At 42.0% G+C, this 11,629-nt stretch overlaps 1 protein-coding gene across 9 annotated transcripts in view; it reads left to right on the top strand.

Annotated features, from left to right (window-relative positions):
• Dtnb (dystrobrevin beta) overlaps positions 1–11,629 on the top strand; it is a 209,021-nt gene that overhangs the window by 66,918 nt on the left and 130,474 nt on the right. For all 9 annotated transcript variants that reach the window (XM_013351397.2, XM_026785974.1, XM_026785972.1 and 6 more), the window contains exons 7-8: positions 4,371–4,476; positions 5,286–5,452. In XM_013351397.2, the coding sequence (XP_013206851.1) occupies positions 4,371–4,476; positions 5,286–5,452 (273 nt within the window). The remainder of the gene's footprint in view (positions 1–4,370; positions 4,477–5,285; positions 5,453–11,629) is intronic.

Below are 11,629 nucleotides of genomic sequence, written 5' to 3' on the forward strand. Positions count from 1 at the left end.
TGAAAATTGAACCCAGGGCCAGAGAGATGGCTCATCAGTTAAGAGCACCGACTTGTTCTTCCAGAGGTCCGGAGTTCAATTCCCAGCAACCACATGGTGGTTCACAACCCTCTGTAATGAGATCTGGCGCCCTCTTTTGACCTACAGGCATACATGCAGGCAGAACACTGCATACACAATCAATCAATCCATCAGTCAATCAATCAGTATTTTAGTGAGGGGAAAAGATTGAACCCAGGTCTCCTGCACTCCACTATTGAGCCATATCCTCAGCTTTCAGATTGTTCTGATGTTTAAAGTCCAAATCTGTGATGAACAAGTTCTGTGTCCCATGGTAATGGAAAGCTGCCTTTTAGCATTGGTTCCACAACTCAAGTTGACGTATGTTGGCTTCTGCCAGCCTAAATATGCCTTCAACTCTACGCAGCTGTTAAAGCTAGTTTGCAGTTAGCTTAAAAATGTTTCGGGAGCCATCAAAATGGCTCAGCTGGTAAAACGCTTGCCACCTTAGCCTGGCAACCTGAGTTCAGTCCCCAGAGTCTGTGTAAGAGACGGGAGGAGAGGACTGACTCCACAGACCTTTCCTCTGCCCTTGTACACATAATAATAAATAAATACGGGTAATATTTTCCTCCAAAAACTCAAAAAGTGCCATTTCAGACTAAATATCAAAAATTTCTTAAGTTATAAACTCAATGGGTGTGAAATGTTTACATATTAAACAACAGAAAGTACAAAGTACTTAATTGGAAATGATGAAGTTAGAAATTGTAGCAATGAGAATCTATTGCTAAATTATTTTATATGTTATTTAAATGTTGTTTTTAGTGATGCTAGATTTCTGAAAAAGCAGGGATGTGAAAATGAAATAGAATAGTAGTTGTTAATATCAAGGATTAGGATAACAGGTGATGATGAACAGAAATTCATTTTTAGGAAAAAGAATAATGAGATTACATTCAACAATGGAGATAGCCAGTGTTTTCCCAGCGGGAATTATAACTGTGTTGCTTTTGCTTAGTGTATCAGTGAAGTGATTAAAAATCGAAGATCTTGTGCAGAACAAAAAGCTTAATGTTGGGTAAAAAATATTTTTTGTAGAGAGTGCAGAGATGGCTCAGTGGTTAAGAGCTCTGGCTTCTCTTCCAGAGGAGCTGGGTCCAATTCCTAGCACCCATATGACAGCTCACAGTTGCCTGTAACTCCAGGGAACCCAACACCCTCATATAGACATGCATTCAGGAAAAGCACCAGTGCACATCAAATAAAAATAAAATAAAAATTATTTGTATTTGCCTCATACTGCTACATAACTTGAAAGGGGATTCTCTTAGTACCCTTTGCAGGTAATTATGGCTCTGTCATGTGTCGTCTGGAAAGTCCATAGTACTCTCACGAGAGAACAAGACTGAAAGACAGTGATACTCTAAGGAGGATGGAGATGATTTTGCTCTGTGGACTCCCTGACAATAAATGCTTAAACACCTGTCAGGGGTGTCCTGGCCATGCTTTGAGAGCTACTTTCTGAGCCTTGAGAGGCAAAACCAACCTAGAACTATTTTGTTGTTGTTGTTGTTGTTTTTGAGACAGGGTTTCTCTGTAGCTTTGGAGCCTGTCCTGGAACTAGTTCTTGTAGACCAGTCTGGCCTCAAACTCACAGAGATCTGCCTGCCTCTACCTCCCAAGTGCTGGGATTAAAGGCATGCGCTACCACCGCCCGGCCCAACCTTGAACTATTAAGTGTGCACCTCAACACAGGCCTGGTGTGAGGCAGAGCAGAGTGCCAGGACTGTACTCTTGAGAGTTTATTCCTCTGGCTTTTTGTGAACTTTTAGGACCTGGGGAAGCGAATTGTGTGTATTTATGAGGGTCTGCTAGATATCAAAAATACATATTTGATATTGACAATTAAAAATATGGTAAATCAAAACTTTGGGGAAAATAGCATTACTATTATGAGTGAATTTATAAAAATGTTATAGTTAACAAATATATAACGATACAGAATTGTAAACATGAAATTTGCAATAGAGGATAAGATACATTTTAAGTTTTGTTAGCCCTACCTGGGATTCAGGGATTGAACTAAAGCTGCCAAGCCTGTATGGTAAGTAGCTTTACTAGCTGAGCACCTTTTCGTGACCGAGTCTTTCTATGAAGGCCAGGCTGGCCATGAACTGGGATTGCAGGTATGCATCCCAGTAACTACCACAGTTACCTGAAACATGCTTTGGGCTTAATTTTGGTTGTTGTTGTTTTTCCCACGTTTATTGTAGAAGTGTTTCTGTATCTGGCCCCTCAGCCATATTGGGTCCTTTTCACTTTTCAATGCTGTGTCTTCATTCCTCCCAGATCTAGCTGGGTCTCAGAGACAGCAGGAACTTGTGTGTCTTAGAGAGAGTGTGCACTGGATAACATTTTTGTGGGGTTTCTGAGCACACTTCTCTCTTTACTGGCCAGCAGTGTGCAGTGGGGTGGAGAGGCTGTGGGAATGACGCCCCTTGCTCATTTCTGCTTCTTCACGCCCCACCTTGATGCCCTAGGCCTGTCTTCCCTTCAGTGCGAGCCACTTTTTCTTTCCCACTTGGCCTCTACTTTACCTTCCTTTTCTATTTACCTTCTAGTTTCTTCTTCAGAGATATATGTCCTCGGTCAGAGTGACTTCTAGTTAATGTATTCTGGAGTCAAGATACTCATAGTTACCAAAAGGCCCAGGAGTGAATGTGTGCTTTTGTATTTGGTGTGACAGGAGTGGAGTCCTGTGGGCAGATGCCACAGTGGACGATCCTGGCCTCTTCTGTCTTAAGCTCCCTGGGGTCACCACTTCTTGCTTGGGAGAAAGTAGGATGAAATTGTGTCTTTTTTTTTTTTTTTTTGCTTTGCCCTACCTACTCCTGTACCCCGTCTTCATGTGCAGTGTCTTTTTTTTTTTTTAATTCTGGTGCTGAAGATCACACTCAGGACCTTACACATTTAGACAGGTGCTGTATTGCCTAGCTATACTTCCAGTCTCTACCTCATCTTCACATTGCTGGACCAGGGCTCAGAAAATCTCCTTCAGGGTCGTATAGCTTCTGTGTGCTGCTCTTTGTCTCTGTTTTTTCTTTTTTAAAAATTGTGTGTGTGTGTCTGTGTGTGCGTGTGTGTGTGCGCACGTGCAGGAATGCTTGCCCATGCCATGGCATTCGCAGAGGTCGGAGTACAGCTCTGGCTCTCTCCTTTCACTTCACATGAGTTCTGGTATCAAACTCAGGTCTCCGAGCTTGCTGGAGGAGCGCCTTCCCTGAAGAGCCATTTCACTGGCCCTTGCTTTATTTGAGACTGGGTCTCGTCTTAGGGATCGGGCTGATGTGGAACTTGTGATTCTCCTGCCTCAGACTTCCAGCTGCTGGAATTATGGGTGTTGTCACTCACCCCTCCTGGATTTCTGCTGTCCCTCCGAGTGCTGTTTGATGTGACCCTATGAGTGTGTTATCACAGCAGGCTTCCTGTTACGTTGCATGACACTGCGTCCAATACTTTTTCCTCTCCCTTTAGAACTGGATGGGTATTTTTGTGGCTTAGAAGAAATAAAAAGAAAATTTATTAATTGGAAATATTGCTTCAAATTTTTTCTGTCTGTATCATATAACTGTACTTTTATCTTGTCTTCAGACTGTTTTCTGGTTGTCTGTGTGGAGCATAAGGCTATCAATGGTCCACATGGTGGCAGCTATCTGTTGAAAGAGAAAAATGCAGCCTAGTGGGAGAAGGAGTGCAGATATATGTGTCTTACCTTGCTTTGTTATTTATTCCAACGGTTACCTGTTATTTATTTTATTTTTATTATTTTATGTGTATGGGTGTTTTGCCTGTATGTATGTGAAGCCATCTGTCCAACTACCCAACAGTTATTTATTAAACGCCAACTGTGTACCAGATGCTGCTGAGAATGCTGAAAATATGGCTCCTAACCAGGCATCCTTAGTTTCTGTTGCTGTAGATGTTTTATTAGCAGGAATATGATGTCTGTCTCCTTCACAGGACAACAGGACTGGTGATTGGAAGAACACTGGGCTCTGGCTGTCTCTGACTTGGGTTGGACGTGACCAGCCATTTAAATGCTTTGTTCCTTTTTCTTACTCTCAGTGGAGGAGGTCAAGACACCTAACAGCTAGAGGCGGAATCATGCCTGTAGAGATGCATTTTCAATAGAAGTAGTGTGCGTATATTAAAATGTGTGTAATCCTGAGTGTGATAATGTAAAATATTTTGCTGTAAAATCTTAGATGCAGTTTATTCCTACTTGGGTGGGAGAATCTTAAATTAATCTAGAGGTTTAAAGACACTTGCAAGATATAAATATCTTTGTTTTTTTTTTCTCGTCACAGAAGAAGATAATGCTGAATATGTTTTTAGACACCATGATGGCCGATCCTCCTCCCCAGTGCCTTGTCTGGCTACCTCTCATGCACAGGCTTGCCCATGTGGAGAATGGTGAGCATGGCTTGATCCTTTGTCCCTTAGGTCACAGGGAGGAGGAAGCAGTTTGCGGTATTCTGAGCTATTATTGTGAAAAATTGAAATTGACGTTTGTTGGCACGTCATCCTTTGAACTTGTGGCTTTTGTTTTTGGGAGGAGAGTATTTCATAACAAAAGGAGTCTTGTCACTTACATAGGATTCTGAGGAATAAGAAAACCTGGTTGGTATGGGCACATTTTTTTTTTTCACCCTGAGATTGCTTGTGTTTACCCGATGTGGTCAGGAATTTCTTTTTTTTTTTCACCCCTTTTGGTTTATCAGAATCTTAGCTTTAGAAAGTTAGAGAGCTCTGCAGTATTGGCCACCAAAACTCTAGTCAAATTTGGGTCATTAAAACATTGCTAAGGGCCGGGCGGTGGTGGCGCACGCCTTTAATCCCAGCACTCGGGAGGCAGAGGCAGGCGGATCTCTGTGAGTTCGAGACCAGCCTGGTCTACAGAGCTAGTTCCAGGACAGGCTCCAAAGCCACAGAGAAACCCTGTCTCGAAAAACCAAAAAAAAAAAAAATAATAAAAAAAATAAAACATTGCTAAGATAAAATTTAGTTCTGGACCTTTTTTCCCTTTATTTTTACTTATTTATCTCTTGTTTGTTTGTGTTAGTATTTGTGTGTACATTTAGCATGTGGAGGACATTGGGTGTCTTTCATTATCTTTTGAGACATACTCTCAGTGAAACCAGAACTTACCAACTGGCCAGATTTTGTTTTCCTCGATGTTGACATTATTTTGTCCCCTGTTCCCTCTTCTTCCTGGTCACCAGTTTTCCATCCTGTGGAGTGCTCCTACTGTCACTGCGAGAGCATGATGGGCTTCCGGTACCGATGCCAGCAGTGCCACAATTATCAGCTCTGCCAGAACTGCTTTTGGCGAGGCCATGCCAGTGGCACTCACAGCAACCAGCACCAGATGAAGGAGCATTCCTCTTGGGTAACTAACTGCTTGTCTCTGATTGTGTACTCTCAATATTTACCTGGTTTGTATGTAACAGTAAGAGTACTTGGCCTAGTGGCCTGCATGTGCCCTGCCCAATACGGATGTGGTGTCGGGAAATCTTCATGTCCGCATGGCTGCTGGGGTTGCAGTTACATTGCTGTTCCTCCCTGGACTTTAAAAGCAGACTGAGGTACAGGTGTTAGCTGTATTTAAAATGGCCCTTTGCAAAGTAAACAAGTCAATTTCTTCTGATCTGAAAAATTACACAAAGGGGATCTTCCTAGAGATTATTCCCTTGAGCCTTCAGTTGGGTTTAAAGCCCTTCTTTGAGTAGTTTCCCTCACAGGCTGATGTGTTTATATGCTGCAGAAAAAGTGGCATGTAGCACCGGAGTCACATATGTTTATCCTTTAGATTGGAGAGAGAGTGTGTTTTATAACCATTGCCACATTGCTCTTTTTACCTTCAAAAGTAGCTTTTAAATAGTACTTGGGTGATGGCCAAGCACGGTGGTGCACACCTTTAACCCCACTACTGAGGGGGCAAAGCAGAAAGATCTCTGAGTTGCAGCCTGGTCTGCATAGTGAGATCCTGTCTTGAAACAAAGCAAATAAAACAAGCAAAAACCAACATTTGAGTTGAGATTGACATCTGCTCTTCCTGGTGTGTTTGTAAATCATGTAATATGATCTCACTAAGTATTTTTCTTCACATCTTTTGATTTATTTCTAATTTTGTTGTTCACTTGTTTAACTAAATTGTAGAAGAGTACACAGAGCCAGAAGTATGGCTCCAGACCTGGGGTCTTACCCTGGTACCTACTGGACTACGGATATTAAAAGACCGTAATAACTGGGTTTCCTCACCCCTTTATTTTTCCTAGAATTCAACCAAGGAAAAATAAATACACCAACAGAAGGGAAAGAAAAATACCAAGTGTCAACCCCTGTGCATACTTGACTGTATTGCCAGAACATGTGATGCTGTGTTAGAAACACAATCGTATCTGTCTCAGTCAGAGCTAACTACAAAACCTTGTTCACTGTCCACTTGTGCATTCCAGTGCTATGTTTTGGTTTAAGGTCATTTAAAATTTTTTTTTAAATGAAAACCCCTCCAGTAATTCTAAAAAAATAATATTTTATGGTTTATTTAACTTTATTTTATGTGCATTGGTGTGAAGGTGTCAGATCCCCTGGAACTGGATCTTCATACTATTGTGAGCTGCCATGTGGGTGCTGGGAATTGAACCTGGGTCCTCCGGAAGAGCAGTCAGTGCTCTTAACTGCTGAGCCATCTCTCCAGCACCTAAAAAATATTATTAAATAAGATAACTTGATTTTCTGTTTTTCTTTTCCTATGTAAAGCACTATAGCCCACTATGCTAATTGGTTGATCAACTTGTTTTCTGTGGGTTTTAGTTTAGAGTCCTGCCTGAACTGGGCAGGTTTTGCTCTGTCACTTTTTATGGTGATTTGGTTTGCTGGCGTGCTTCTTGGGAGAATTTCATTTGAACGTTGGCGTGTGGGAAGCAAAGGGCTTCTTAATCCCTTAGTTTGAACTTGCTCATTTACCCAGTTTATAATCTTTTCAAAAGTATGGATTTTGTGTTTATTTAAAGATCAGTAATTGAATACTGCTTTATGGTTTGCAAAAGAACCTTTTATATACTCTTTGAATTTTTTCTTTGAGTTACAGCATAAATACAAAAAAGTACAAGCCAGGCATGGTGATTTATGCCTGTAATACCAGTACTTGGAAGGCCGAGGCAGGAGGATTACCATGAGTTCAGGCCAGCCTTTGTTAATACCTTATCTTTCACCACCAAACAAACAGACAAAAAAAGTGCAGAATCCATAAATAAATTTTTACTTATTTGATCCTCACAATGCTATGAATATTTTCTTTTTAAATATTTCTCTTTTTTTAATCTTTTCTGCATTTTTTCCTGCCTTATGAATTCCTTTATTTTTTATAGTAATTTAAGATTTTCAAAAATTGCCGGGCGGTGGTGGCGCACGCCTTTAATCCCAGCACTTGGGAGGCAGAGGCAGGCGGATCTCTGTGATTCGAGACCAGCCTGATCTCCAAGAGCTAGTTCCAGGACAGGCTCCAAAACCACAGAGAAACCCTGTCTCGAAAAAAAAAAAAAAGATTTTCAAAAATCTAGTAGTATCAGCTTACATAGTTTTGAGTCTGAATTTTGATGGATTGCATACCTAGGGCTGGTTCATGGGTACCGACAGTTAGTATATGTGTCTGTGTATAACTTGTTCTCAAAATTAAGAGTAGGTGCATCAACCAGGCCCTTTGAGGAGAATGTGGGTTAATTTTGAGGCCCAATAAAGGAATTTCCATGTAACAAAAAGATACATAATTATTTTTTTGGTGGAATGGCATTGAGCCTAAGGCCTTCCTTATGTGTGCAAGGCAAGTGTTCTACTACTGAGCCATATCCCAACCGCTGTTATCAGTCTAATGGTGAGTTCTTGAATGTTTTCCACTGTGTCTGCACCAGATTTTGAAACGAATGCTTCTGTATTTGCAGCAACAGATTTTAGTTTGTTTGACTGGTTTGTTGAAGAAGTTACACCGTAGATTCAATATATGTATGTTTTAGTGTTTGTAAGATTATTTTTTATTTTCCCAAAGCCCCTAATTTATTGTTACATCTAAGTAAAGAAGTAGCAATTCAATGGATTTAGACCTCAGTGTATTTAATTTGCTTTCATTCCCCCCAAAAGTGCTGTATGGTAGTATACCCGATATCCCTCCTGTCCGAGCATCATTTGTTCATTTGAAAGACATTTTGAGCACTTACTATGTAGTTAGCACAATGATACCTCCATGAACAAACCAGTCAAAGACTGTTGTCCTCTTGAAAATGTTTTAGAATATGAAAACCATTGTGAGGGCTTGCTATGTCTCCCGTTTTCTTATTCTGTTGGGTGTCTAGACTGCTTTCCACACCTCCTTCTCCAGCTTTCTATGGGAAGAATACGTGACTAGTTCTCACCAGTGGAATGTGAACAGATGTGTGTCTTTCCCCAAGACAGTTAATGATTAGACTGACTTCTTTGTCCTCTGCTTCCTCACTTCAGAGGACTCCATTAGGGTCCTGTGGAAAGTTAAACTGTGGAGAAAAAAAGTAACTGGACCTGTCATGAATGGTGGGCAGAGAGGAGCATGTGCCAACCCCTTTGCCTGAGATGGGGGCAGGATAAGAACTGTGTTCCCAATGCTGTTGAGTTGACACAGGACGATTGGAGGTTCAATGCTACCTTGAATAACTTAGCAAATGTCTGTCTCAAAATGAAATTTAAAAGCTCAGTGTTAGAGAACTTGCCTGGTATTTACAAGTAGGTTCAGTTTCCAGCACACACACACACACACACACACCCCAAAACAAATAGAAAACCCTCGTTTTAAATAAAGTTTTCATTCCATAGTACTTAGTACTAGGAGTGCATAACTAGTAAAACCTTAAAAGTGTGTGGTGTTCATTCCTTTAATCCTAGCACTCAGAAAGCAGGGGCAGGTGTATCTCTGTGAGTTTGAGGCCAGCCTGATCTACAGAGTGGGTTCCAGGACAGCCAGAGCTACACAGAAAAACCGTGTCTCGAAAAAATAAAACAAAATAAAAAAAAAAAAGGGTGTGGTGTTGGCTTGAGACACCAATGAATGGATAAGTCAAGTGATGGAGTAGAAAGAAATTATGTGACATAACTGTAACCAAATTGGTAAATTTGTCATTAGGGGTACTTGAAAGTACTTGAAAGTAGCTTCATAACAACTAAGCCCAGCGTTGGAAAGGATCACAGTGTGACTTTTTTGACAGTATAAGGTATTGCAGGAAAGCGATGGCCTCGGAAAGATTGACTGGTTTGTAAGTAAAGAGTAAGAGAAAATCGAGAAAGCCCTGACAACTGGGGTGGTGTAAGGAGAAAGAGGCTGTCTTAGATGGTGTTGAGTAAGAGATGAGTGTATTTATAAAGCCCAGTAGACTTACGCAGTTGAAAAGACAAAGGGCCATCTGTAGAGCTTCTGAGTGAAGAGTTGAGGTCCATGGAATCTACATGAGGACCGTTCTCACAGTGCCCCAAGAGATTCTGTTGTGTAGACAAGTCAGGACCTTGTTTCATGTGCCTTCTAGGTGGCTCCTGTTAGTTGAAAGTGAGAGCCGTGAAAAATACGTCAGCCCAGGAAAGAACTAGTTCCTGGCCGCAGAACTAATGGGGAACAAGTAGATCAAAGGACCACTGTGTTTCTAGGGAGTCATGTTGGCAACGAATCCATGAGCCTGAACTGAAAAGACCTTTTATTATTTGAGCTAGACAATCACTTTAGACAACCCAGAACTTGTTCTGATGCCAGTAAGGGGAAGAGATAGGTGGTGTGTTATAAAGGTTGTTTATCTTCAGAAGAGGATGTGCCATAGCACACTTGGCCACAGGGATATTGGGGGAAAGAAGAGACTCGCAGCCAGGTGTGATGGTGCCAAGCTCTAATCCCAGCACTGGGGTAGTAGAATAGTAAGTTTGAGGTCAGTCTGGTCTGCATGATACCTTGTCAAAACAAAGAAACCAAAACCAGAGGGAAAGACAAAGACCAAGCACAAAGTTCCTGTTTTTGTCCCCCAGTGTATCTTGGGAGTCGGGGAAGGTGCAGGTAACCTTTCAGGTCATAGATAGCATCACTAGGAGTTGCATACGGTCCTGAGGAAGACAGCGCCATACACACAGTCTCGGATGCACTGACTAAATGGATGGCGGATCTTCCATCCTGTGTCTGTTGTGGGAGGAGTTGACTGTGTTGGGATACATGATGAGCAAAGTGGTCACAAAACCATGTTTTCCTTTCTGCCAAGGTGTGTAACTCATGTAGCTCATCTTCCTGCAGTCAGGTCCATGTAGCCAGTCTCCAGTGTGTATTACATCTTAGGCAAGGCCACCTCCTCCATCTTCATTGTCTTTATCCTCTCCTGCTGATACCCATTGACCTAACAGAAATATCTCCAAAGGAACTAGGTGAGGCAAGAGCCTTTAATAGAAGGCAGCTGGGTACCTGAATGGATGGAGCCCCTCTGCTGGTCTGCCTAGGACTCAGACATGAACAAGAAATGAAGATGCTAAATCAAGAGGATCAGGTTGAGGAGATTAGAGACTGAGTACAGAGATCCCAGGGGCCTTGCTCGGGGAAAGGAGGAGTGATGACTGCGGGGGAGGGGGAAGGAGCAGCGAAGGAGCCTGTGAGCTGAGTAGCATGAGCCATGGAAGAACTGCAGAAGAGGCCAGGACATGAACCAGGCTCTGGTTGCCACTGTCAGGACTTCTGAGTGAAATGAGGAGTCTTGGTAGAACTTGGGGGTAGCATAACACGATTTCATCCATGCCTTAAAATGATCAGTCTGGATGCTGGGTTAAAAAAAAATAAAAATAAAGATGTAGATAAATGAGAAGCGTCGAGACTATTTGTGGAAGATTGTTGTCCTAATCTTATAATCTTATGTTATACTCCCCTCGTTGCTGTGGCAAAATATATAACAGAGCAACTTATGGGAACAAGGATTTATTTCATCTCGTGGTTCAGGGAATCTAGTCCATCATGGCAGGGGAAGTATAGTAGCAGGAAACTCCTTGCCTCTATCTGACAGACCAGGAAACAGAGAAAAAGGGATGCTTATAGTTGGTAGTCAACTTTCTCCTTTTCCTCTTGTTTTTATTTAGTGAGAGACTCCAGCTTGTGAAATAGTGCTGCCCAAATTCAGTGTGTGTGTGTTGCAGGAGTTTGAACCCAGGACCTCGTATGCCAGGCAAGCATTTCACTAGCCAAGAGCTGACAAGAGGGACTGAATTAGGAATAGTTATGAATCAGCATAATGGACTGTATGAAACCAAGGAGAGGAGTTGAGAAACACTGCCTGTCCTGAGCCACTCGCATGGTGGAATTGATATTGGCCAAAGAAGGGGAAAACTGGAGGTGGTACATGCCTAGCTCTTAGAATCAAATGTTCAGTTCTGTTTTTTAAGGCAGGGTCTCTTTCTGTTGTCCCCAGGCATGACTGGAACTCAGGAATCCACCCTCCACCTTCAGCCATGTCGTATTAAAATAGCTGTTCGTTTGATGTGGTTGAATAGGCCACTGGACACAAATCTAGAGTGTAAGAGCAAG

The sequence above is a fragment of the Microtus ochrogaster genome, linkage group LG3 (genome assembly GCF_000317375.1).
Source record: "Microtus ochrogaster isolate Prairie Vole_2 linkage group LG3, MicOch1.0, whole genome shotgun sequence".
Lineage (NCBI taxonomy): Eukaryota > Metazoa > Chordata > Mammalia > Rodentia > Cricetidae > Microtus > Microtus ochrogaster.